Raw genomic sequence first — 27,954 nt, 5'->3', positions numbered from 1 at the left:
ACGGCACCGAGTTCTCGGTCAAGGTATCGCTGTTGGAGATTTACAATGAGGAGCTATTTGACCTTCTCAGCCCCAGTGATGATGTCAGCAAGTGGCTTCAGCCCTTTGACGACCCCAAAAACAAGGCAAGCATGGGTCCAAAGAGTATAATAGCCTCTGTTTGGGTTGCCTTTTGTTTTATTCTCCTAGATGATTTTTGTAACCTGTAGAAGTTACATTAATCTTCCACTAGGTATTACCATGTGACTTTCCAGGTGACTCTAGAGGAGGTGACGGTTCACAATAAAGATGAAGTATATCAGATCTTAGAGAGGAGCAGCCAACAGGAAAACCGCCTCCACCCTCATGAATGCCTACTCCAGGTGGAAGGATGCATCAGAAACCACACATGTTGCTCACCAATGATTTCCTGTAACATGTTGAATTTTGTGTGCAGTCGCTCCCACTCGGTCTTCTCTGTCAATATCCACATGAAGGAGATCACTCTGGAGGGAGAAGAGCTGGTGAAAAATGGAAAACTCAATCTGGTAATGAAACTTCCAAGAAAAACCACTGGGTGTTATTGGGACATGCAGCTGTTCACACTTATTTCCTCACATTTACTTTCGTTCTCAACAACCATCAAATCAGAGCTCACATCTTTGGTACTACATTTCAACTCTGTTTGCAGATAGTAAATCATTTTGTTCCTTCCCTCCAGGTGGATCTCGCTGGAAGTGAGGACATCGGGTGTTCAGGTGCGGTAGACAAGTGTGCTCGTGAAGCAGGAAACATCAACCAATCATTGCTGACATTGGGCCGAGTCATCACTGCTTTAGTAGAGAAGAGGTCTCACATCCCCTACAGGTGCAGTCATCTTCATCCATGCACACCTTCATCAGACACATCTGTCTATGATAAGATAAGATAAACTTTATTGATCCCACATCGTGGAAATTCACGTACTGTAACAAGCTGCCACTCGTGCAGCGCCATCTTGGTAATACACTGCCTTGTGTTGTTCGTTCAGTCAGAATACGTCGTTCAGCCACACCGCAATTTGCATAAAAACCCGCCTCGGAGGGCGACTTTCAGCATGGACGGAGCATAAATCGACGCGCAGAACCGAGCGCCAAAAGAATCTAATCCGAAAGGAATTTATAAATAAATACGACATATTTCACCTACCTAACTCTGCTCTTCGGGGTTTCTTCGCCCAAACCAACAGCTGCTTCACTCCGGCGTCGTGGTTTTAAAAAGGAAACGCACTTAGACTGTCGACGGGAGCGTAAAATTCGTGGCACTGACAATGGCGACACCCCAGTGAGCCGCCAGCCTGTCAGCCACTCCCACCTCATCAGGCCAACTCCACTCACCTGTCAGCTCAGCTGCATCTCATCCCAACTATCATAGCATATAAGCCTCTCCTGCACTCTACTCCTTGCCAGTTTGTTTCTTCAGCTTCGATGCAAGAATTTCCAGCGTTATTTTCCTGCCTGACTTCGTTCTGCCTGCCTCGCCTGTTCCCCGGAAAACCTACCTGCTTCCTGTCTCCGACCACGCACTCTGCCTCCGTGTAGTGGTGGGCAAGTGAAGCCTCATGAAGCACAGAGGCTTTCCTAATAATTGTGTCGAAAAAGATTCAAACGGACTTTAAGAACCACCTCCGCTACAACCTCAGATGTCGACAGCAGAAGATGACTCCCACCTGTCTACGCATCAGATCAACAGTAAAAGGACACAGAGCCCAGGTAATTCTTCACATGACGGAAAAACGCTTACTCAATGAAAGGATCAGACAAATCCACTTTACCATAAACACCCTGGAAGCTAAGTTAGATGAAAGAAGGGAGGAACTACACCTACTGCTCCCCTCTGAAGTAATGGAAGAAATAGCCAAACTCGTTTCCAGGACTCAGCACACCCAACACACCAGGATTCACCACCCTACTGGCAAAACACAACCCCAGCGGAACCAACCCCTTCTCCAACCATGTCACATCCCTGTCTGACTCACAACGGGAGAAATGGGTAAAAAACCTATCAGACAGGGAGCTCACACAAGCCGAGGAGGAAGTGCTGTCCAAAGGTTTGAATTTTTCAGTCACCCCTGAAGAGGTACCGACTGTCGAACTCATCACAGCCACTGAGACTGCCATTAGAAACAACAAACTCCCGGAAGCAGAAGCAGAACAGATTAGACTCAAGGTAACAGCCGCTCTTGCTAGTGCAAAACCTCCCACCTCCAATATCACGAATGAGGAAAAAAGAGCCATTGCATCCTTAGCCAAGGACAAGAACATCACCATCTTACCAGCTGACAAAGGTAGGTGCACGGTCGTACTCAATACCACTGACTATGACACCAAAATACTCAGTCTCCTGACAGATACCGCCACGTATGAGAAACTCAAGCGGGACCCCACCAGCTCATACAAGAAGAAGGTGGTAGACTTACTACAGAAACTGGAAAAGGATAAAGCCATTGACAGACCACAATACTACCGTCTATATCCAGGAGAAACCATCCCTTGCATTTATGGATTGCCCAAGATCCACAAACCAGGGACCCCTCTCAGACCCATAGTAAGCAGCATCAATTCTGTAACCTACAACATTTCCAAATACTTGGCCTCCATCTTGTCGCCCATGGTTGGCAACACCCCACACCACATCAAAAACTCCCAAGACTTTGCTCAAAAAGTCGTTGGACTCACACTACTTCCAGAAGAGACTATGGTATCTTATGATGTCACGTCACTCTTCACGTGCATCCCCACCGCCAGCGCCATAGACACCATCCACAAGCACCTTCTATTGGACAAGAATCTTACAGAAAGAACAACCTTAACACCGGCCCAAATCTGCACCATGCTGGACCTGTGTTTGAACACCACCTATTTCCAGTACAGAGAAGGCTTCTACAGGCAGAAACATGGCTGTGCCATGGGCTCACCAGTATCCCCTATAGTTGCCAATCTATACATGGAGAAGGTGGAATCCCAGGCCCTGACATCCTTCACAGGAACTGCGCCAAGCCACTGGTTCAGGTATGTGGATGACACCTGGGTCAAAATTCAAATACAAGAATTGGAAGCGTTCTCCGATCACCTCAACAAAACAGACGAGCATGTAAAATTCACCCGGGAAGAGGTAAAAGGAAACAGTCTGGCCTTTCTGGACTGCGCAGTCAAGATCACTGAGGACAGAAATCTCACCATCGAAGTCTACAGAAAACCTACACACACCGACCAGTACCTCCAGTTTGACTCTCACCACCCACTGGAACACAAGTTGGGAGTGATCAGAACTCTCCAACACCGGGCCAGAGAAATACCCACCACATCCCAAGGCAGAAAGAAGGAACAGGACCACATTAAGACAGCTCTCAAAACATGTGGCTACCCAGACTGGGCCTTCACCAAAACCTCAAGAAAGCAAGACCTCAGCAAAGGAGAGGAGGAGAGAAACAAACGCCGCAGCGTTTCCATCCCCTACCTGTCTGGAGTCTCGGAGAAGTTTAGGAGGATCCTCCAGAAACACGACATACCGGTTCATTTCAAACCCAGCAACACTCTCAGACAGAGGTTAGTACACCCAAAGGACAAGACACCAAGACCCAAACAAAGTAATGTTGTTTATGCTGTACAGTGCCAGGAGAAATGCAAGGAACTGTACATTGGGGAAACCAAACAACCTCTACACAGAAGAATGGCACAACACAGACGTGCCACCTCTTCGGGTCAGGATTCAGCAGTCCACTTACACTTAAAGGAGAGTGGGCACTCCTTCGAGGACAGCCAAGTACGGATACTGGCCAGAGAAGACCGCTGGTTCGAAAGGGGGGTCAAGGAAGCTATCCATGTTAAATTGGAGAAACCATCCTTAAACAGAGGTGGTGGCCTGAGGCACTTCCTATCACCCACATACAATGCAGTCCTCCACTCCTTCCAACAGCAAAACAAACATTCACACCATTCCAAGAGACCCAGTGACTCATCACCATGTGACCCAGCAGACAAAGGGGAGACATCTCAACAGAAACTAGGTGAACGACCCGACCAACGACCCTGCTAACGACTCTCAGGTGACCACCCAGATCATTAGCATGCAAATGGTCCACAGGGGCTATATATTTTCAAGCTCTCTCCCCAGCGATTTCAGAACTGAAGAAGCCTTCTGGATAGAAGGCGAAACGTCTTCAAGAGAAGAAACCCAGTCCAGTTGACAGAGAAAACTACCTTGGATACAATGACCTGGATGACTGAGAATTTACACAGACAAAAAGATTCAAAGCTTCAAGACTTCAGTGATGGTGACATCTGGTGGACAACTGAAGCCATAGCAACCTCTAAAGAGCACAACTGAAGCACCGGCACTGTCATCCAGGTGTTTTGTTTATTCATACCAAATAATGATTATATTGTCATTACAATGAAATATGCACTCTCCCCCTTACTCTAAAACACATTCAAGATTAACCCAAAGCATAAATGCAAATTAGAGATCCTTCCTACTTTGCACAGAAAAAAAAAAAAGAAATAATTTTTTCTTTCTGTGCGTCCCGGTACCAAGGCCCGGGGGTTGGGGGTCACTGCCCTACAGGACACCCTGGCAGCACTGGGCAGCTCCTTCAGTGAGCAGCTGCTCCACCCTCGCTGTGTGAAGGAGAGGTATCGCAGATCTTTCCTGCCGGCTGCTGTCAGACTGCACAACAAACATAACGCCCGCTAGCACAGACGGAATATTATATATTCTGATATGTATATTGTATTCACCCTCTGTACGATGTATCCATTTACCTGGATCATTGTATATTCCCAATTTTATTCTATTTTATTTTTCTCTGCGTGCTCTTGCTGTTGTTGCGCTGTAAATTTCCCCGTGTGGGACAAATAAAAGACCTGAATCTGAATCTGAATGTGAACTTTGACCTGGGCATTTGGGAGACAATGCAGAACAAGGACTGTACCAGCATCCAATGGGACTGGAAGAAGACGAGGTCATCCAAGCAGAAGGACTGGATTGGACTGAATTAGCATCACTAATTTGCATATGTGTTTCTATAAAAGACTGGGTCAAGGGATAGTTAGGTTGTCAGACTTCATGCCCTGGCAATTGACTCTGTTATTGTAGGGTTATGAACTGGCCTGGAGCGCTGTAATATTTGTATCTTGAATTGGTTCTATTAGCTAAATACAGTTTGAAATTGGCATTTTTCTTCTTGAAGTCTTCATTCAAAGAACACATGGATTAGCAGTGACACGTGAGGTATTGCGACCCAACAATTATTAAAGAAGATATGGATTGTGATAATGTGTTGACTCATTAGATGTGCCTCCTAGGCACAAAAAGTGGAATCCAGCACAGAAAAAGCTCACAGATTGATTTAAAAACAAACAAACAAAAAAATCATTTCGTAGCTATAATCCTCGACTAATTCGCAATCGTCGGTGTGAGGACGTTAAATTAACCAGCGCCCCGTAAAACGAGCTCAAGCGCCGACTGGTCCGCTCAAATCTCCTATTAACTCAATCCAGAGCAGCGGGGGAAAACGGCTCAGAACTGACAAAAGCTCCATAGAATTGGACGGCGTTAAGCAGTCCAAAACGGCTTTTGGAAACGGGTGGTTCTGCTCGCGAATCTGTGTGTGTGGGGGAGGGGTGGAGCAGCTCACAGCCAGTGGGTGTCACACTAATTGGGAAAATTACACTATTTCAAATGGGAGCGTTGGAATTTCCCGTTGTACGTGAATCCACCGCCATTTCAATTGCTACAGTCCCACCCTTGCGCTTCACGTAAGTACGCGTCTCCTACATCCGCTGCTCGTTTCAATTACTTTCACAACTGCTAAATGAACTAATTCGAGCTAAAGCTTCACAATCACACTATTCCGTGTCTCAGTGTAAAGAATTGACCGCTTCTGTATTATTTTCAGGATAATGCTCTTGTGGTCCACGTTGCTAATATCTGGTAATGCTGCCGTGATTGACATTAACGCCGTCTGACATCAATAGCGTTTTATTTTAACATTGTTACCATTGTCCTGGTTAAGTTGCTAGTTGCGGAGGCAAAGTAACCTAAACCATTGTCACCATAAGATCCGCACGTGACTCCAAATGGCTAATGCTAATAATCGGTATTCGCACGTGGCTGCTAATATTGGCTCATTTGAAAATTGATCACATTTCTGTAATTTAATCTGTCGATATCTCTGCATATGATTTCATTTACGTGGTTGGTTTATGCACAATTTGAGTCCTGACAAGTTTGTGAATGCCTTAAAATGTGCTTCTCTGCAGATATAAAACGATTTCAGAGATTTTGCAGCTCTTGATGGTAAGTAACCTGGAATAAAGGCCAGTAAAATCTGGGACCTATTACTGTTTGAACATTAATTTTATGCTGACGCATATGCTTTATGCAGATTTCCAGCTCCTGATGACGTCGCTGGTCACTCGCTGGAGCAAGGTCGGTATCTCTGTAGCTTTATTCATGGTTAAACACATTGTCCAAGGTGTAGCTGTTTTCAATCATTGATTGGTGGTGTCCAGGTGTTTGTCATCGGCTTCCCTCCGCGCCTGAGTGCTGATGCCAACCTGCTCCAACAGGAGCGTCTCAGCACAGATGGGTGAAAATATTTTACATTGCTGTTATAAAGAACTTTTTGTCTCTTGTGTCCATACACACAAACACACAATTTGATTGTGCCTTTCTGATCTTTGACCTTTTGTAATTTCAGGGATCCCCTACTTCTCTGTTGCGGAGCACTTTCCTCTGCACCCCTGAGAATTATGGGCCAGTATGTATTTAAAAAAAAAATAATTTCTACGTTCGCACTTTAATGTGACATTAAAGTCAATGACATTGATACATGAAGTTGTGGAACAAAGACTCCTTAGAAAATAATGGAAGATGTGCGTAACGCTCCAGTAACTGAGTCGGCAACCTTCATAATGCTACAGCTTATCATGCTAACCCTACATTGGGCAGAGATCTCTCTGCATGCTGTTCTTGCATGTGCTCTGACTGACTTATTAAACTCTTAAAAGCAGCATTCTGACTTTGTGTTAAGTAACTGAAGAAAATCCTCGACAGTGTTTAATCTGATTTACAAAAAAAAAAGAGCATTTGCAGGTGTGTCAGCAACAGGTGAATCATGTTTTTCTTCTTTCTCTTACAGATTTATTTGCCAGTGGCAGAGGTGAAGGACACCAACATCGAGCTCAACCCTGTTTGGTTCAGCGCTGACATCCTTGCTGCTGTGGAGGCTGTCTCTCCTTCACACCTGCCTTCCCCTGTCTTGGTGTCTCCTGCTGAAGGGACAGAGGGGTGCTGTTCTACATTTGTTTGGAGAACATTAAACTGTTATGCAATCATTTAAAAAGGTAAAGTTTTTTAGGTTATGTCAGGTTGACAAGTGAGGATTCAGTTCACATTTACTGCTCCAAAACTGTCTGTTATGTTTTACAACTTTACTAATAAATTGTTACAATTACCAACATATTAACCAAATTGAATTTTCATTTCAGAAATGATGCCATCAACAATTTATAAAGGTAAGACTTCAAGCTGTATTTATAATGTTTAACCTGTCTTAATATTGTACTGCACATGTTGAGTTTTGTAGGTTTTATTGGCATCATAGATCAGGTCCCAATTCCAGCACTTGTATGGTATTTGTAAATAAGATCTCAGTACCGTATTGGCCCGAATATAAGACGACCCTGATTATAAGAAGACTCCCTCTTTTTCAAGACTCAAGTTTGAAAAAATACTTTTTGAACACCAAATGTAATTTTTATACAGAAAATAATTACAGTACATCTGAAACAAATGATTATATCTTCAACCCACTTTTCTCCAGATTGTCGCTACATTTCTCTATTTTCTGTTATCTCTTCTCTTTTCTTTCTTACCGCTATTTTTTAATTTTTCTTCTTCGTGCTACCGCTATTTTTATTTTTCTTCTTCGTGACAGGGGTTCGCTTTGGCCTGGGACGTTAAGTTCAGCATTCGCTTTAAATATATCTGGCGCCATCTAGCGTTGTGAATGGGTATAATGTCTAGACACCGAATGTAAGACGACCCCCACTTTTTCAGTCTTATTTCAACGCAAAAAACACCGTCTTATATTCGGGCCAATACGGTATATAGATCCCAGGATTGGACGGCCCCATCATGCCGTTATTACAAGGACACAGATAACGCTTCAGTTGTGTTTGATGTTTTCATGTTGACTAAATGGTTTCCCTCTGTGGTGATTGTCTCTTTACAGTAAGTGCTGGTGATGTTATACACAGCAGGAAGTCTGGGTTTGTTGTGCAGGAGATTATAGGTGAAGGAGCATTTGGTCAAGTAGCCAGGTGCCAAAACATCAATACAAAAGTGCCTGTGGAGGTCAAGTTCATCAAGGATGCCAAGGACTTCAGAAGTGGCCAAAGACAAGTAAGGAAAAATAATTTAGCTCTGGAAATCTTTCTCTCTGAAAATGACCATAGCCACTTCCTTGAAAACAATTGTTCTCTAGCCCATATTTTGGTCTCTTAACGGTCATGTTTATCCTTCACAGAAAATGATATTTGAACGCATCCATTCCAGTCTCTGTGAATCAAGCACACTTTGTGAAGCTTTTGGACCATTTTCAACACAACAGTCAGCTGTGTCTGGTGTATGAGATGCTGAGCCTTGACTTCTTTAATGCTCGTAAATCAAGAAAAGGCAAACCACTGTGTCTAAAATTCAAACAATTGCAAACAGGTAAACTATTATTTAGCAAACATTTCTGTGATAATATTCTATAACTTGCATAAATTGATCACAGAGCATCCTAGTTTTAATTTTAAAAAGTTTTAATTTTCTTCCAACTGTTTATGGCTCTCAGACCTCATGAAACTTGGAATCCTGCACACCGACTTAAAACCAGACATCATGTTAGTGCACCAAAGAGAATTAAAAATTAAACTAATTGACTTTGGACTGGCACTTCTGACCCATGAGGCCAAGACAGGGACCATCATGCAGGCATCTGGACTGAGGTTATTTGTCCTGCAGTAATAGTATTATTAAGTTATCTCTTTTCTTTTATGTTTTACATATACCTTTTTTACAAATTTGACTTGTTTTTAGGGCTCCGGAAATTATGCTCGGTCTCCCCTTCTCTTATCCACTTGATATTTGGGGAGTCGGCCAAATCCTTGTTTTTATACAACCCTCAAACCATCTGCAATTGCTCATCATATCAAAATGCAAGTATACTTGACAAAAATATCTATAGGCAATGAGAGCATGTCTTAACAACTGTGAATGTTTGGTTTCCAGATGAGACACATGATAGACCTACTGGGTAGGCCTCCAGACTACATATTAAATGCTGGGAGATACACCAGCAGTATTTTGTAAAGGTGGCAAACAATTCTGGTTATTCATGGCGATTAAAGGTGAGCACATGTTCTGCACACTTTGGTACTGCTCTTATCCACCACTGCTATCTGTTGCAAATCTGCTTCGTAGGTTCGGACCGTGAAATGACCAGAGAGTCGGTGATCTTCAGTAAAAAGTTTATTGAACACAATTGTGGGCCTTTTTACAATAGGAGGGAAACATTCTCCATCTGCCAACAGGTAAAAAGCACGCTGGGCCTTCTTGGGAGTTGGTTTATGTCACAGCTGCGGGCAATCATGCTCGTGAGCCGCTTCGCCCCGCACACCTGTTGTGCATCAGGACTCTAATGAATGCGCATCTTAATCCCCGGAGGCACACCTGCTCTGTGCCAGATCGTTATTCGTTCCCGATGACTTTCCAGCGTATTGCTGTGTGCCTGCCTGCCCGGTTCCGACCTTGCCTGTTCCTGACCATTCTGTTCTGCTTGCTCCCCGGTGAATCTTGTCTGTTTCCGACAATAAAGCGGTGTTCAGCCAATCTCGTGTGTTGCATTTGGGTTCTCATCTGGTGCCTGACAGGTTTATATATTCAGCAGAAAAGTAGGCAACAGTGGTCAGATGATTGTCTGATTTACGGATGACGCCATTTTATATGATTACGTTCTGGGTAATTTCCAGTACCTCATGAGCCAGTCACAAGGTGGCACCAGGAAGTGTGATTAAATGCCTGCACGTACGCACATTCTTAAACACATGCAAAAGTCAGTTCTAGTGATTCAAGGTTACGTGATAAGCTTGTGCTACATTGTAAGTTTCCACATTACATAAATATATTACTCACTCATGGTATTTCCTGTGTGTGTGTGTGTGTGTAGTTCCATCTAAAATCTTGTTCTATCCCCAGCTAAAATCCAGGGAGGGCAAGAAAACTGTTGATATAATGTATGTGCATTAATTGTTTTTCTTTCAGACACCAATGGAAAATCAAGATGCTGACTTAATGAAAGTCCTGTGGTGGGATCAGTCATCTTTTATGGGATAGTCTGCTGGTCCAGCAGCATCAGGGACAGGAAGAGGATGGACAGACTGGTAAGGAGGGCCAGCTCTGTCCTTCGATGTCCCCTGGACTCGGTGGAGGTGGTGGGAAAACGGGAGGATGATGGCTAAGCTGTCATCCATGCTGAACATGTCCCACCCCCTCCAGGACACCCTGGCAGCACTGGGCAGCGCCCTCAGTGAGCGGCTGCTCCACCCTCGCTGTATGTACTATGTACAGGTATACAAGGGCCAATTATCCATTTTTCTTGGATTATTGTGTGTACAGTGATCCCTCGTTTATCGCGGGAGTTACGTTCCAAAAGTAACACGCGAAAAGTGAAATCCGCGAAGTAGCAACTTTATTTTTTTAAATTATTTTACAATGCAATACTGAACAGTAGAATGAAACCAAACATCAAAACCTGTTTTAAAGACCAAACTTTGTTTAAAACAATTTTAATATAGTAATACTGTACAAGATTGGAAACATTGTCACTCGCGTATTTCCCAGTCCCAGCTGTGCCTCTTCGTCCTGACTCCGCTCCGCTGTAGTGTCTGTTTCTACGGAAGGCGCAGGAGTCTTTCTCCGAGAGAAGAACATTGTTATAGGCAGTTGTTGGCGCTCTTTCTTTTTCTGGGCAAGAAGATTTTTATAAACGGATATGCCACCTTCAATTATATTTGAGAACTGCAATGAACGACTCATCAAAGGGTCCCATTCTTGTGCCGTGCGCTGAAGTTCAGTGGCCATTCTCACCATGGTTGCTAAGCGACCAAGCGCAAACGTAAAGTTGGCAGAATGTACAGAAACGAAAACTGTTGACAAGTGAAAAATCAATACAGTACAGCGTCAATATTTTATTTCTAGACAACAGTAAAGCCCCTGAGCCAATCAGGATTCAGAGGCACTGTAAAAAAAAAAAAATCCGCGAAGCCGCGAAAGATGAACCGCGATATAGCGAGGGATCACTGTATATATACATCCTTTTGTATATTTTCTATAATCTCAAATTTTATTTTATTTTTCTCTGCATGCTTGTGCTGCTGTAAATTTTCCCGTGTGGGACTAGTAAAGGAAATCTGAATCTGAGCCAGTATCCTGATCAGCTGTGCTGGTGATGCACAGGGACAGAATAACAGCAGTCAGAGGGAGGAAGAGCCTGAAGAGGAGGAGGATTGTGGAGCAAGAACCACCAAAAGCACTGGTTTGCAAAAGCTCTTTGTGTGGGATTCTCTTAAAATGTCATGTATTGATGTTCCAGCTCCACTCGCAGTGAGCTGCAGTTACGTCGGTAGCTTTCTGATTTAGACTGGTTTTCTTTCCAATGTTGAGTTATTACTAATCTTTGTTATGTACTTCATATGTAGCATAGGTAATTTACACACTCTACTAAAATAGGACTTCATAATAGTTCTTTATTGAGCAGTTCCATGCGTCCAGTGGCCTCGCTTTCTACAGCAATACATGCGCGAGTCAGATAAAGAATGTTTGGTTTAATAAGGCATTATACCTCCATCTAGTGGACACAATAGGTATGACGTAGACAGTAACAACCTGTGTGTTGCAGGTGACATATTTGATTTAATGCTCCACTGGAGGATTTGGAGACAATCAGCCAGACTATCTGCATCCTGCTTCAGAAATGAGGAATGCTGGAGTCTTTACCTCCCTGTATATCTGCTAGGTTGGTACAACCGCCTGTTCATCACCTTCATCCCGTGGAGGCACATCTTCTTCATGCTGCAGACATACTTTCCCACCATGCTGATGGTCGTCCTGTCCTGGGTTTCCTTCTGGATTGACCTGCACATGTCTCTTTAGGTCATCTTAAATTGTGTCTATAATAGTGTTTTTAATAATAGTGAAGAAACTATTGTGGATGTCCGGCCACACAAAGAACTTCATAAACATGTCCATCTCCCGCAGATATCGCCACAGTGCTGACCATGTCCACCATCATCACAGGTGTGATGTCTTCCATGCCTCAGGTAACTGCTTCTGTGGCTGTGTGGTGCCTTCAGGGACTTACATTAAATTCCCTCAAATATATACTTTTGGAGCGGGATGTGTGTACCTGAGTGCCCAAGTTTTTCCTCTTTGTGCTTATTTTTGACTCAGGTGTCATATGTGAAAGTGGGCATCTACCTGTGGACCAGCTCTCTGTTGGGCGAATACGCTGCTGTAAACTCCTGCACCACCCTGGAGGAGATAAGGAAGATAAAGAGGTGGAAGGTCAGCGACTATAGCAGCAGAGTTTCTGTCATACTCAAATAAGATTAACAGAAATGTACGAGTTACTGCCTCCCTCTAGTGGACAGTGAGGTACACTACAACCGGTACTCAATTATAATGATGATTTTCTCTGCTATTTTAGCTTCAATCCACCTTTAATGCCACCCAGGCAATGGCCTTTGATGGCTGTTTCCATGACAATGAGATGGAGCTGACTCCATTCTCTCGCATTACACCCACCTTGACTTCTGACCCTCTCACCACTCCATCCCAGGTGTCAGACACGAGGCCCATAGAGGGGACTCGACTCCGCCGACAAAGGTCCATACCGGAAAACGTGGATCTGCTGGTGAGCAATAGTTACCTGATAGATTCGTACTCGCGTCTGGCGTTTCCTCTGTCCTACCTGCTCTTCAACACCATCTACTGGAGCCTGTATTCCTGAGGGTCAGAGGTTGTGTCGACCTCCATTCCATCTTTGAGAAACCAACTCAGTATCTTATTTGTCAGCAGGAAATCAGGGTAAAACTTCAAGCGATGCTGATGCCAGACTGATAAGGAGTTTATTTTATTGGCTCAATGATCTTTTTTTTTTTTTTTTTTTTTTTAAATAGAAACACGGTGGTGTTTGTTTTGAGATGATCCTGTTCCTTCTTCCTGCCTTGGGTTGTGGTGGCTACTTCTTTAGCCCTGTTATAGGGTTCTGATTCCACCCAACTTGTGTTCCAGTGGGTGGTGAGAGTCAAATGGGAGGTGCTGATCTGTGTGTGGGTTTTCTGTGGACCTTGATGCTGAACTTTGTGTCCTCCTTGATCTTAACTGCACAGTCCAGGAAGGCCAGATGAATGTGACGTAATCATCTGTGGTTGAGAACGCCTTCAGTTCTCTTGTTAGAATCTTGACCCAGGTGTCGTCCACATGTCTGAACCAGTGGCTTGGGGCGGTTCCTGTGAAGGATGTCGGGCTTGGGTTTCAACCTTCTCCAAGTATACTGGCAAGTATGGGAGATACTGGTGAGCCCGTTGCGCCACTATGTTTCTGCCTGTAGAGGCCTTCTCTGTACTGGAGGTAGTGGGTGTTCAAACACAGGTTCCAGTATGGTGCAGATTTGGGCCGGTGTTAAGTGTTTTGTCTGGAAGGTTGTTGTCCAATAGACAGCGCTTGTGGATGGTCTCTACTGTCTTGGTGGTGCACGTGACGAGTCCAGTCGGCGCAGAGCTCTGATTTGGATAACTGTGACCTGGATGACTGAGACTCGTCTCAGAAAACTGGTAGGATATTCTGACATCCTGCCAAGAAAATCATCGGAAACTGTCCAAAAACACAAGTTTATTGGATACGAGCATTGTGAAGCTGCTATCAAAGAAGGGCTCCAATGTTGGACTGTAATGACCTGTCAAGATGTTTAACATTTTAAACATTTAACAATTTAATATTTAACGGCTGCATCGCCATCGTAGAAGAATCATAGAAAAATATTTGGGTAGTAATTTGGGACATGGTGAGGAAAAATCGCAATATTTTCAGAACAAAATATACAGTACGTCATATATGCAGCAATTTAACCCACTCATACATTTACGTTTTTGGCTTTGATGCAAAGCACAGCGGCTTTAAACACTTCAAAGGAGATTATTTTTGCGAGATCAAAACTGATAAAAGGCCATTTTGGGTTGTGACAATAGGTGACTTTAACTCAAAGCCATTGAGCTTTGATCATAAATTGCTTTAATCTTCATACAAAACTCTTAATAGTAAAGTATTACATGAAAGTATTACATACATTAATCATTAAAGGTTAAGCCACAATTACCACCATTACACGAAGACAACTCACTTCTCTCCAACTGCATAGATTTTTTTAAATTCAGAATCAGATCCGCCTCATTCTTTGATCCTTCCACCGAGCATCACCCTCTAAGATAGACAAGCTACGTACTGACATGCACACTCGTTAAAGGTTTAAAGGTAAGTAATTGAGAGTTGATGGTTAGAATCAAGTAGAGCTCTGTTGGCAACTCTACCAAAGTCTAAATGTTCAATATAAATCGAATTTGTGCACATGAGGGTTAGGCTGGTTTGATGTAAGTCACAATGAAGCAGGTGGGTGGGGGCGTGGCTTGTGTACCATGTGCCGGCCCCTCTCAAACTGTAGCTAACTCGGCCTTGCTCCCGCCCTAATGATTGGCTGGGGAGGGGGCGAGGCGGAACTTTCCTCTTTCTCCATGAGGCTGGAGCAGGGAACGGATCTGTCAATGTCTTTGAGTGTGTGTGGTCATAGCAGTGGCTTTTTTTGTTTTCCTCTTCAGGCTGCAGACCATGGGGTGGCGCTTTAGTATGGAGAAGACTACTGGCCAGCGGAGTGAGATCAGCAGTCTGTCACACTCCCCGCCCTAGGTAGATGGAGCAAGGTGACTGTGGAGCTCGGGCAGCATGCCCCCGCAGTAGGCCAGCATGCATGCTTGGATGAAGAGGTTAAAGGAGACAGCGGAGGCACATGTGATGAGGAAACGGAGGTTTTTAGCAATCCGACACGTCGTGTCGGGCCCACCCTTGAACCACATCCCTATGTGGCACTGCCCAGACTGAGCACAGATGGAGAGAAGAATGCTCCAGATGGGTCAAAGCTGTTCAAACCAGTCCAGCCAACTCTCGTTGGGCCACCGTCCGTTGCTTTCATGGTGACTGAGGCATCAGGTGACCAGCAGAGGCCGAAGGTAGATCCAAAACCGCATCGCGATGATAAGGACGGCGAGGAGGTACGTGTTGTAATGACAGCTCCGTATCAGGCGTTGAAACCGACCCACAGCTTCTACAGCATACGTCCCATTGACACTGATGACCTTGAGCAAGAGCAGAGCTAGTGAGCAACAGATGAGTCCATTCACTGTGCTGCAAATTAGTTTATTAACACCTCCTCCTGGACCAGATGCTGGTTTATTACCAACACCTCCTCCTGGACCAGACGTCTCCAGTCAGAGCCGCTCCTATTCAGACATCACACCACCACACACTGATGTCACGACCTGGTCTCGCAATTTCAACCATCCAGTAACTTTGTACGGTCAAGAAACTCGCCGTGGATCCACCAAATCTGAGTTTGACTGGCAGGACAATGCAGAGCTCAAACGTCCATGGCTTCCAGCTAATTCACGCATATGGAAAATCCCGAGCCGAGATGAGGGCGATGGTCCCTCTGTCTTGTTTTTATAACGCATCACATTGGGAGCCTGACGCACCTGAAGACCTCGGCACCCCGAGAACTGAGCGTCAGCACGTTACCACTCAAACGTTGCCCCCTGGTGCTCGTGGAGATGCTTCCACGCCATCATCCAAGATTCACTCCATCTGTCCTGAGCAGCAAGTGATGGCTGAAGGGGGCGACAGTGGGGAAAAGATGAAGGGGAATGGTGTGGGTCCAGGGCACACCCCAGGCTCAGTTCCCACAGACGGGCAGCGATGTGGACATCCCAGGGCCAGTGTCGGAGCTCCAGCCCTCCAAGGCTCACAGAGACTGCCTACAGCCTGTAAGTATTAGCCAGATGTGTGGATCTGGCTGTCATTGGCACCTGGAGAAAGTTTTTATTTCCTGATAAATTCTCTCAAATTGAGCGTTGGAGGTCATTTTCCACATTGTGTCCATTTGAGTCATTTAAATAGATAAAGCTAAATGTACAGGCACCATATGTCCAGCAGGTGGCAGTGTCCAAAAAGTAGTTCCAGATTTCTTACCGTAGTTATCACGGATGGGTTGATTAGGACCCGAACGCAGACCAGGACACAGTGGTAAAATGGTCAAACTACTTTATTTACAGGGGGAGGGAGCACACGAGGGCAGCCCTCCAGGACTGCGGAGGGAACAGGGGCGGCCCTCTAGGAGACACGAAGCTGGAGCGCCCCCCCCCAGGAAACACAGAACACCAGCACACGACGAAGATGAACAGACACCCTGGCACTGACTGGCAGGCGCAACCTGCTTAAAACCTTCCTCTGGTGTTCGGGTCGGCACCGACCCGTTTTCAAGTTTGAAATGCATTTAAAAAAAACACGTAAATTAGTTTATTGCGTCAAGGCTTTTTGACTTTGTCAAGAACCTCTATTTCAACAAAATAAAACAAACGAAAAAAATGTTTTCACTAAATTATAAAATGCTCTGGTTAAAATTATGACCTTTGTGTTGTTCGGGTCGGTTTCGACCCAGTTATAAAAGTAAGATAATAAAGCAATAATTAGAACCAAAACTTAAATCATAAGTGCACTGTCAGCCAGCTCCCAATCGTGAGCTTTAGGGGATTCTCATTTTGCCTGGTTTTCCAGTATACCTGCACAAAAACAAAACAAACAACTGTGACAGGCAGAAATGTTTTCCGCACAACAATGTCACTTCAGACCTTTCGCATGATATCAAGAGTCCTCAGATTTGACAACAGAGATACCAGAGCAAGATCTGACAAGCTTGCCCCCATCAGGGATGTCTGGGAGAGATGGACGCAGCTCCTTCCACTGATGTTCAACCCAGGGCCAGAGGTGACAGTGGATGAACTGGTCCTCGATATGACTGCTGGACTGCAGGGTCACAATATCACTTGTGACAATTTTTTTTACCAGCTATGACCTTGGACAAGAACTTCTCAGGAGGAAACTTACCATGGTGGGCACAGTGAAGAAAAATAAACCTGAGCTACCTGCTGAAATCTTGCAGGTGAAGGACAGGGCTCCACTTTCCTCAAAGTTTGCTTTTACAGACACCGCCACTGTTGTCTCATATTGTCCAAAAAGAAAACGGAATGTGATACTTATGTTGACTCTTCACAAAGATGCAGCTATGTCATCAGGAAGTGACAAAAAGCCCACAATCATCCTTGACTACAACAAAAACAAAGGAGTGGACAACCTGGACAAGCTGACTGCCACCTACACTTGCCAGCGAATGACCAGGACATGGCCAATGGTTGTGTTTTACAACATCCTTGATGTGTCTGCATGTAACGCATTTGTGTTGTGGACCCACATCCACCAAGGGTGGAACTCAACCAAAAAAGCCAAGCGGAGAATGTTTCTTGAGCTGGGAAATTCACTTGTCAAGCCACACATTGAGCGAAGGGAACAGGTGCCCAGAGAACCAGACGCTGCCACCTTTGTCAGACAGCTGCAGAGCGCACATTGCACTCCGTCCACGCCATCAGCAACACAAAGAGCATCCACAACAGCATCCTCCTCAGCCAGTCCTACCTCAACACCAACCAGAACAGCCACAGCCACAACCCCACTCAGGCAACCTGATTCTAAAAGAAAGAGGTGTCAAGTCTGCCCAAGCAGTAAGGACAGAAAGACAAATGTATTGTGCTTCAAGTGCAAGAAATATCTCTGCAAAGAACACACTAAAAGTGTCACTTTTTGCCACACATGCATCTAAACACACACACATGTTCTTGCACACAGAGACTTTTACTCTGATTTGGTATTTTGGTTTGATTTGCTAGATTGGTTGTTTGTTTGACCTTGCAAATCTATATTTTGTGTTATGACCTGTTCTGCTTTTCATTTTGTGTTTATATTAAAGTTCTATTGCTGAAAAAAATACTTTTTTGCCTTTTTCTTGAAGTAAATATATATGGGTCGAAATTGACCCGTAACACCATAGATGTTACTATAGTTAATAATATTAAAATGAAAAAATAAAACAAATTTATTTAAGAGATGTGTTCTAATAGCACTTAGTAATAGTCAGGTAACACAACAACCTTGTATTTATATGATTCTGTTGAGGTTCATTTTACCATTTTTTTAAAAATTGAAATCGAGGGGTATACTGACAAAAAAAAAAGCCCAGAGGCCTACACCAAAAATATTAAAACCAATATTTTCATGGATATGGAAGCCTAACAAGGTAACCAAAAGATGATAAACAAATTGGATGATAGCTAATTGTTTTTAGTGTATTTTACAGCTGATTTAAGACACGGGTCAAAACCGACCCGTTAACATCAGAGATGGTAACAAAACGAACACAAGAGGAAGGTTAAATAGGCAGTTTTCATGACCAGATTATTAACTTTTATGTTGCCAGAAGACTGTCAGTGTTCTGCTGGACCTCAGTGCTGCTTTTGATACAGTTGATTACAGCATCCTGTTACAGAGACTGGAACATGTGATTGGGATTAACGGGACAGCACCAGACTGGTCTGGCAGCATGGAATAAATTTTCATTGTTATGCTGATGACACTCAGCTTTATTTATCCATGAAACCAGAGGAGACAGAGTTAGTGAAGCTTCAGACCTGTCTTAAAGACATAAAGTCCTGGATGTCTTCAAATTTCCTCCTCCTTAACCCAGGAAAAACTGAGGTCATGGTGTTTGGTCCTGAACCTCTCAGGGATAGATTAGATCACATGATCGCTCTAGATGGTATCTCATTAACATCTAGTCTCTCTGTGAGGAATCTTGGAGTAACTTTTGATCAAAATCTCTCCTTCAACTCGCACATTAAAACCGTCTCTAGAAGTGCCTTTTTTCATTTGAGGAACATCGCAAAGATCAGGAAGCTACTAACCCACCATGATGCTGAAAAATTAGTCCAGCATTTGTTACTTCCAGGCTGGACTATTGTAATTCTTTATTATCAGGGTGTCCAAACTCCTCTGTAAGAAGCCTCCAGTTGATCCAAAATGCTGCAGCCAGAGTTTTGACAAGTACTGTATTGACAAAAGAGATCACATTACTCCTGTAATGGCCTCGCTTCATTGGCTGCCCGTTAAATTTAGAATAATTTTTAAAACCCTTTTGACCTACAAGGTCCTCAGAGGCCTAGCTCCATCCTGCCTGGAGGAGCTAGTGATACTTTACCAGCCCAATAGACCGCTCCGCTCTCAGAATGCTGGTCTACTTGTGGTCCCCAGAGTCTCTAGAATGGGGGGCTGAGCATTTAGCTACCAGGCCCCCCTGCTATGGAACCAGCTCCCTGTCCAGGTACAGGAGGCTGACTCCATTGCTACTTTTAAGATTAGACTTAAAACCTACCTCTTTGAAAAAGCTTATTGGTACTAATTTTGTAGTTCCAGTTATTATCATAGACAGACAAATGATCATACTTAGGGGGTCATCTAATTATTATCTTAACATATTAGTTACGCTGCTATAGGCCGAGGCTGCCGGGGTCCAGAAACATGATCCCCTGACAGGCCTCTGTCACCCCACTGGGTCACCCCACTGGGTCATGGTTTCCTCTCCTCCCTCCTCACCAAGTAAACCAGCATTGTTATTTCTTGTGTAGTTTTTATGACCCCTTGCCATATTCATCTACAGGTATTGCCGCCTGTAGAAGATTCTGTCAAGCGCCTAGAAACAAATTTGATTGTAACAGACGCTATATAAATAAAGATTGATGGATTGCTTGATAGTTTTAGATCACGGTGGAACACACCTGCCTTATGTATTTGAATTGCAGCTTTCACCAGCTGCCTCATGATTTCCTGATGGACAGAAAGAAGGTTGAAAGAACATCCAAAGATATTATCAGACCTTGCTCTGCAGCGGTGGAAGGCGGTCCACCGTAACACGATTGCCAGCGTCAATACCTTATCCAGGACTTCGTCTATTTGGACGTCAATATACTCCAAAAGGTCCATGCAATACTCTGGCCTCTCCATGATCAGTAGGAGTTCATCATCCAAGTTGGTCCATGCTAATGGTGATATGCTGCCCCTTTCTCTTTCATGCCACTGTCATGTACAGCTATAGTAAATCTGTGTTTGCAGAAGAATGAGAAAACTACAGAGAAGTTTCTGAGCTGGGAGGAGGAGGATTTGGAAGGGTGTATTGTGGTTATAGAACAGACAATTTATTTCCAGTAAGTACTTTTCATGGAATTGCACCAAACATACAATCATCACTGTTCTCGTTGACACATGATTCTTTTCTGCAGATGGCAATTAAGCACATCAATAAAGCCTTGTTCAAATACCAGGCAGTGGTAAGGCTAACTTTGATCCTACCATCAGCTGTTGAATTTAGTGTGGAGCTTTTCCTTTCTGACTGATGACCAGCAGTAAACCACAGATGACAACAAAGACACGATGGGTGGGATCAAAGCATAAAGACTTTGTTCAGAGTCAAAACATTAAAGAAACACCAAAGCCATTTTGAAAGGCATATATGAAGACATCAAAGCCAAGATGTATGAAAGAATCTTGGCATGAAAGTCAAAGATATAGTCAACAAAGTTTCTCTGCTCAATATACTAACAAAGTGTGCAACATTGACTGTCGAGCGGTGGTACAAAGCAGAAATGGGCGTCTCTCCCAATAAATATAAATGTGAGGAATCCTCAAAACTAGGTGACTGTACCGTAAAAGAAGCCAAATCCATGTTTTTCATGCTGGTGTGATTCATTTAATACAAAAGTTTAAAGCAGACTGGATTTACCTCAAAATTAGAACAACACCAGTCCAGCCACCAGCCCAGAAGAGGACGGTAGGGTGGTGAGCAAAAAGAGGAAGGTCAACTCTGACTGCAGGCAAATGGCAGCACGCAGAGACATCTTTGGAACAATTTGTCACATTTGTCAATTCAATTGCTGATTCTTTAACCTGTGAGAAGATGGAGGGCAGTAAAAACATGCTAGATTTATGTTATAACATACATACATACATACATACATATTTAAAGTCGCTTCATGGTAAAAGAGATGAACAGTGAGTTGAGGTGGGAGTTACCTACAGGTATAATCTACCACAATCAGCATTCTGTGAACTCTGATTCCAGCATGACACATTCCGGTTCTTCTTAAAGATTTTAGATCCCAGGAAGATCTTGTGCATCCCCCTTGAAATAGATTAAAAAAAAAAAAAAGATTTTAGCACCTTATAACTGTGAACAGGCCAAAGATGAAATCTTCCTCAACCTCCAGAGAATGTTCAGAAGAGATGTGCAGAGTTGTGACAACCAGACATGTTTATGAGCCATAAAATAAGGTTATAGAATAGAGGAGTGGAAGGTAGACAGAGGTGCGACCACTGATGACAGAGGTGCTGAGGAAAACAGAGGAAACAGTGCTGAGTTCAAGGGGGTGAAAATGTTAAGGTTCTCGTTTGGACGGAGCCCAATGGAATGGATCAGGAGTGAGTCCGTCAGTGACAGTACACGTTAGTTGCCGATAGGACACTGAAAGTGGAATTACCAGGCAAGATACCTGGAAGACCAAGGAGGGGATTTATGGATGTAGTTGAAAGAGGACATGACGTGAAGAGGACTGGTCCAAGAGAAGAGGCTCGGGGAGATGGGACAATCGAAGCACCAAGAAGTATCCAAAAGTAGAGGAAATTGTGTTGCAACCCTACGGTAACGTAGGGGTAAGTTAGTATGACAGTGAAAACCAAATCAAATACAGGATTGCAAACCTCGATTCTTTCTCCTCGGTCTCGGTGTGAGCAGCAGGCAGGGGTTCGCCTCACGCCACCTTTCCTTTCCCACTTTCTCAAGTCCTCCAGCAAGAACAATAAACACCCTCATGTGGGCCGATGCAGCCGCGCGGCCATTTTTATTGGTCCAATAACGCTGCACCTTAATAAGCGTAATCTGTGGGCTAGCTCAAAGGTTAAAGCCCGCCAATACACCAGAGTCCCAGCGTTATATTGCCGATCGGTAATTTCCTTGCTGGTGGCCTAATTGTTGAGGTGTGTGTGGAGATCATTTGGAAATGATCCATCACTTAGTAATGTAATAATGAGTTTCCGGTGGTTGGCTGGACCGAGGTGGCCTCCCCCGCTCCCTGCAGAGGGGAGCTGTTGAACCAGAGTGCTGCGCTGTGTGCCGAGGCGCAGCAGAGTGGAATAAGAGGAGCGAGATGATGAGTGTGAATGGGATTGTGTGTGTGTGTGTGTGTGTGTGTGCGTGTGTGGTACTGCAGCACTCCTAATAAAACCAGCTTTATCCCATCGCGTCCTCCAATTTGTAAGTACAGACCTGCACTGAATAGGAATCAGCATCCAGCCCCCTCCTTGTGCGAAGGGCTGTAACATCCTCAGGTGGAGGGAGCGACTTTCCTCTTTTCTTCCTTGTTGTCTTTTGCCAAAACTGCAAAGTCGGTCTCAAAACCCAAACAAACGCCTGACATGTCCGGTCACCAGGAAGTTGTTGATGACGTGTGCTCTCGAGGTCATGAGGTGCTGCTTCTGTGAAAGGCGGCCATTATCACAACCCATCATTCCCATCATTCCTCCAGCAAACCGTTCTGCTGCCTCCGCCGCCACATGGAGCAAATTTTGGGACGTCTATTGAGAGGCGGGGGGAGGGCTCCTCGGCAGAGAACTTCATAGTGTGACAGTTAATGATGGATGTGGCGTCAGGAGGAAATGACATGAAAAGCTCCGGGGTGTTTGTTAGCGCTCGTTTCAGTCACTGCCAAGATCTCAGTCTGAGGCCGCAAATCTCCGGGAAATAAAATCAAAGTGTGCGTGGAGCGAGCCAAACTGTCTGCTGTCAGACGTCGACTGGAAAGTTGATGGATGCCTGGTAGCAGCGGCACTGCAGACAGCAGCTTTAAGGCAGTTTGGGTTTGTTTACTGGGAAAATGGGATGTCGGAACAGGTGAGATCCAGGATATTTCCTCCATCTGCTGGTTAATTCCCAGCTCATGTTGATGTCTTCCTGCATTTCCCAGTGGATCATCTCCACCAACAGATGGCTCAGTCCACACGGAAAAAGGGATTTTCAATCATAACTGAATATCCATTGATGTTTTGGATCAGAGGACGAGTCCCAATGGTTCCAGTTTCAGAGTTCCGGGACCTTTTGGTGACACGACTGACACTGAAGAAGCAGCGTTTCGGGGCTGGCTCGCCTCGGGCCAACATCAGCCCGACTTGACCTGTTTTTAGACCTGACGTCCTGATCGAACCCGTCTGGTGTCACTTGTGTCCAACTGAGGGTTCGGGTTAGACGAGCAACACCAGGGTGTGGGAATGCGACGGCGTTCCGAGGGTCTTTACAAACACGGCATTTCACACTTTAGGGCTCAAATAAAGAGGGATATTATTAGAAAGGTTCTGCCGTGTGGCGTGGACATGAAATAGCACCTGCGAAGACCTCCGGTCACATTAAACCCAGGCAACACATTTTTATTTGATCATTATGTCATTTCTGCCCACAGCCTGGTCAAGCCCCTCATTCCTTTGTACAATATAACTGTCTCATTTGGCCACAAAAGGAAACTTCTCTGGCAGGCTGAAATTGCTTTATTATTCCCCCAGAGTCTGTCGCATCCCCCAGCAGCTACAAACTCATCACCCATCACCGGCTCTTTGTCTGAGAGGAAATAAAGTGTCAGGATTTTTGGTGCTGATTGACGACTCCATCGTCAGAGGCAACACCATCTGCCCCATTATAAAACTGTTAAAAGAAGCGGGTGCAACTGAGGTTGGTTGATTAACTGGGACGATCAGAGGGGTGGGCAAACAAACGGTGGTTGATAAGGAGTCGGTCAATAAAAGTCAAAGTTTGTGTTGAGGACTTTACATTAAAACACTCACAAACATGGGAATTGAAGTCTTTGCAAATAAACTGGACACCGTTATTCCTGAGGATGTCCTTAAAAGTAAGTGTAAATTCAGGGAACCTTTTCTCTTTTGATAGGTGCATATCAGGGTTGCCTCTCCACCAATCAGATTTCCCTGTTACATGGGCATCAACATTCCAACCAAAGAGGAGCTCATTGCCAACAAGCCCGAGTTTAAGGACATTGCTGGATACATCGGTAAGAACCGTTACTGTACGAGCTATACCGGTAGACCAGTGTTCAGTGTCACTCATGCGTCCACCGCTGTTGTGTAGCTGCGGACAGTGTTAAGTATCTGACTATCGGGGGCCTGGTGTCAGCTGTCCAGGAGGGAATCGCCACAAAGCAAGAGAACAAGGTGATTGTGTCCCAGAAGAGAGTCGGTCACTGCACCACCTGTCTGACAGGGAAATACCCAGTGGAGCTGGAGTGGTAACCTAAACGGTTTAAATGCTTCCGACGGCCTGCGCTCGTATTGTTTCGTGCTGTGCACATTTGAGAGCAAACAATACGGTAACTGTCAGATTCTGATAGAACTTGAGCAAAACTAACCTATGAGAGCACATGTGGATGGGACCAAAAAGTCACTTTTAATTTGTTTATTCATTTGCGTTATTTCGTGAAACATGCCTTTTATGATCGTGTAATCACATGGGCCTTTTTTGTTTTTAATTAACTGGAATTTCATGAGTTTGTGAAAGGATAAATAAACCATAACTGCAATGAGAAGTTGTTTGAGAGACTTAATTGTGAATTTATTGACGTATTACAAAACATTTAAAATAACATTTATTAAGAATGAGAATGTACTGTACAACAGGTGAATCTAAAAATCACACAACCACAGCAGCAGTTTAGTAACAACCCTCTGATCTCGCATTGTTCCACACGGCACCGTTGCCATGGCGAGCAAACGCAACCAACAAGATTCCAGGACCTGTAGGCCGACTGCTATCAGTGGTCACCACCAACTCCTGTTGAAGAGATGGTGACAATGAAAATGAACAAAAGGGATCAAATGCCACAGAAATGCTCCAATCACATGGGGGAACAACCTGCGAGTAAGCACAACAGGAAGGAGTGATCGTGCTCAAACAGCAGAGCACATCGAGTGGTCCAAAGAAGCTCACCTGGTTCACGGCTCATTCGTGTTCTCTCGGTGGGGACTGAGGTGATGCGAGGGAGAAAGCTTTCTTTGGTCAGGCTGTTGCAGACGCCGTCATGCAGCCGCGCTGGTTCTGCCAAAGAGAGACGACGCCTCAGCATTTCAATGCTGTGGCGCTTGGACTCCGGCGAGGACGTGTAGGACTGATCTCTGGAGCGTTTGGAGACTGGGGAGCTGTCCAAGCTTTGTTCACGAGCATGTTTCCTCAAAAGGGAGCGGTGAGGTGGCACAGCGAGCACAGCCAGTGAGGAGGAAGAGCGGTTCTTGCTGGCTTCAGGGTTTTTGGCGCAAACCCAGCACGGAAATCTTTTGAAGAACGGGGACTTGCTCTGGCACACGAACCTGTGGTACAGCTTTATAAAGTCCCTGTCCAGATCCTTGGCGGTGTAGGAGGTGTTGTCCAGCAGAAGGAAAGTTGGTGCCTGTGCCTGTTGTGACCCGTCGCTGTGGCTGACGGAGGCAAAAGGGGCTGCACCTGGTCCAGGGGGGCTTCCTGAGGGAAAAGCAGCCTCTGGACTGCAGGAGACTTGACTTGAGGCAAACAAACTTTGGGGCTTCTGGTAACGCTCTGAGGTGAGCTGGGCTTCCTTTGAAAGGGACTCAGTCTAGCCAGGGAGCTGTAGGTGTAAGTTCTGTCAGGGTGAGGCAGAGAAAGCTTTTTTGCAGTGGAATACAAACGGGGAGGGCTGACAGAATAACTACAAGACAGCTCCCCCTGCTCTGGCACATCAAAGGTCTCATCAGGTGAACAATTTTGGGCTTCAAAGGGGCCAGAGTTATCAGAAAAATCCATGACGATGACTGGCCACTGCTGCGTTTTCCTCTGCAGCCTTCTTCCTCTCCTAGGAGACTGTCGCTGTGCTTGCAAAGGAGGCTGAAGATGGACATCCAAGCTGCTCTCACTGGCCATATCTGTTGGTCTGTCTCAGCGTGACATTAAAGGCATCGCTCAGATGGCTTTTCTGTGAATGGTGCCGCCATTTTCGGTTCCTCCTCAGTGAAATTTCCAATTCTTTGTCTTGGTCCTCAGGCTGGAAATCCACCAAATGTCAAATGTGATCATTCCTGCGGAGAACAAAAGAAATTAATCACTTTGTTGTGTCTAAAGGATTCGACTACTGCCATTTTGTTCTCACCCTCCTCTTCCTCCTCCAAAGAAATTTGGGCTGAAGAAATGTGTGACTCATCACATTCACCATCATCTTGATGCAAGGAGTCCAACTTTTGAAAATTCACCATTCACATTTTACAGTCAGCGAAATTCCGTGAAAAGAGGATATTTGATTTACCTGAGCGTCGCCAGTTAAGTCATGAGCTGCGACAGATACTATAAAGCAGGGGTGTCAAACTCATTTTAGCTCAGGGGCCACGTAGAGGAAAATTTATTCCCAAGTGGGCCGGACCGGCAAAATCATGGTATATAACTTAAAAACACCAACTTCAGATTGTTTTCTTTGTTTAACACTGTCCAAAATAGGACAAACACAACACCACTATTAATCATAAAACACTTCAAGTTATTTGAAAATTCTGAGGACAAAGAACACAGTGTCTCAGTGATTCACAGAACCAAAACAGTAACCCAAACTACAGAACCTCACAAATCAAGAATAAGTTAAATATTCAAATAAAATAAATAAAAAACAATAGCACATCAACATATAAGCAAAAAGCTGTAGCCTGAGCTCAGTCTATATAAAACAGTGCAAACATAACATCACTATTAATCGTAAATCATTTCAATGTGTTAGAAAATTCTGATGACAAAGAACAAACACACAATGGCTCAGTGATTCACAAAAGTGTTTCACAGATCATATAACTATATAAAGGTGTCTCATGCAGCACTTTAAATGAGGTTGCATTGGTTATTTGACTCCTGATACCTGGCATCTTTTAGCTTTCACCAGCGCATCAATATCAGGCGTCACATTCTGAGTGACAGCCAGCTTCAGGATGTGATTCAAGTGGCTGTGCGTGAGCCTTGAGTGCAACAGACACGTCCTCCATTTGCAGATTGCACTTTCTCTTTGAACTTTGTCACAACGCCTGCTTTTCTCCCGATCATTGAGGGCGCACCATCCGTAGCGAGACTGACAGCGTGGGCCCAGTTCACTCCAACCCTGTCCAGGGCGCCAATGAGTGCGGTGAAAATATTTCCCTTTTATCATTGACCTTGGGGTGCAGCTCCCAATCACTATACCTAACGTATGACTCACAAGTCTGTGTTGTTTCTCCTTCTTTCCGTTCCAGTCTTGGTTGACAACTTCACCAATCTGTGTTTCCGAACCTTTCCTTTCTCTGGATAATACACCAGGTAGGCTGGGCTGGCTGGCTGGCTGGCTGTTTGTTTTTATCGTCCCACTAAGCAACATGCATAGTAAGAGAGAGAGGGGGAAAAAAAATAAAAAAAATTGTTAGATTTTTGTTTGTGGACTTAGTTGAATTGAGAGTTTGTGTGTGTGTGTGTGTGTGTGTGTGAGAGAGAGAGGCAGTGCACACAATGTTCATTGTTGAAAATGACTGGCCCGTGGTCTGCAGAAGTCAAATTCGGTCATTATCATGTTGGTGTGTGACATTTATAATAAATCTGGCTAAGCA

At 44.6% G+C, this 27,954-nt stretch overlaps 4 protein-coding genes and 1 long non-coding RNA gene across 7 annotated transcripts in view; 4 read left to right on the top strand and 1 right to left on the bottom strand.

Moving 5' to 3' along the window:
• Nucleotides 1–27,954, top strand: part of LOC115248367 (keratin-associated protein 10-5-like) — an 87,491-nt gene that overhangs the window by 49,543 nt on the left and 9,994 nt on the right. The window lies entirely within an intron of this gene.
• LOC101067872 (kinesin-like protein KIF11) lies at nucleotides 51–6,614 on the top strand. Its single transcript, XM_029832113.1, has 6 exons — nucleotides 51–362; nucleotides 437–527; nucleotides 701–846; nucleotides 1,010–1,185; nucleotides 6,407–6,450; nucleotides 6,534–6,614. The coding sequence occupies exons 1-6, from the start codon at nucleotides 346–348 to the stop codon at nucleotides 6,612–6,614; spliced, it is 555 nt and encodes a 184-aa protein (XP_029687973.1). The 5' UTR covers nucleotides 51–345.
• On the top strand, nucleotides 10,574–16,506 carry LOC105416167 (gamma-aminobutyric acid receptor subunit rho-3-like). 3 transcript variants are annotated; one of them, XM_029832084.1, is made up of 8 exons: nucleotides 10,574–10,621; nucleotides 11,471–11,605; nucleotides 11,969–12,085; nucleotides 12,328–12,389; nucleotides 12,520–12,633; nucleotides 12,776–12,982; nucleotides 14,943–16,160; nucleotides 16,449–16,506. In XM_029832084.1, exons 3-7 carry the CDS (start codon nucleotides 11,986–11,988, stop codon nucleotides 14,967–14,969), a joined length of 510 nt encoding a protein of 169 aa, XP_029687944.1. In that variant the 5' UTR covers nucleotides 10,574–10,621; nucleotides 11,471–11,605; nucleotides 11,969–11,985; the 3' UTR covers nucleotides 14,970–16,160; nucleotides 16,449–16,506. The 3 variants fall into 3 exon arrangements, with proteins under 3 accessions (XP_029687944.1, XP_029687942.1, XP_029687943.1); XM_029832082.1 differs by having other exon boundaries at nucleotides 10,581–10,638; XM_029832083.1 differs by lacking the exon at nucleotides 10,574–10,621 and having other exon boundaries at nucleotides 11,352–11,605.
• Nucleotides 11,631–13,141, bottom strand: LOC115248370 (uncharacterized). The gene is made up of 3 exons (XR_003887265.1): nucleotides 12,998–13,141; nucleotides 12,547–12,600; nucleotides 11,631–12,204 (listed from the first exon to the last, which is right to left on the bottom strand). It is a non-coding gene; the product is annotated as an uncharacterized lncRNA (long non-coding RNA).
• Nucleotides 24,234–24,663, top strand: LOC115248369 (amidophosphoribosyltransferase-like). Its single transcript, XM_029832085.1, has 2 exons — nucleotides 24,234–24,386; nucleotides 24,464–24,663. The coding sequence occupies exons 1-2, from the start codon at nucleotides 24,311–24,313 to the stop codon at nucleotides 24,622–24,624; spliced, it is 237 nt and encodes a 78-aa protein (XP_029687945.1). The 5' UTR covers nucleotides 24,234–24,310; the 3' UTR covers nucleotides 24,625–24,663.

The sequence above is a fragment of the Takifugu rubripes genome, unplaced genomic scaffold, assembly GCF_901000725.2.
Source record: "Takifugu rubripes unplaced genomic scaffold, fTakRub1.2, whole genome shotgun sequence".
NCBI classification, from domain to species: domain Eukaryota; kingdom Metazoa; phylum Chordata; class Actinopteri; order Tetraodontiformes; family Tetraodontidae; genus Takifugu; species Takifugu rubripes.
This window is presented reverse-complemented; position numbering and strand designations above follow the sequence as displayed.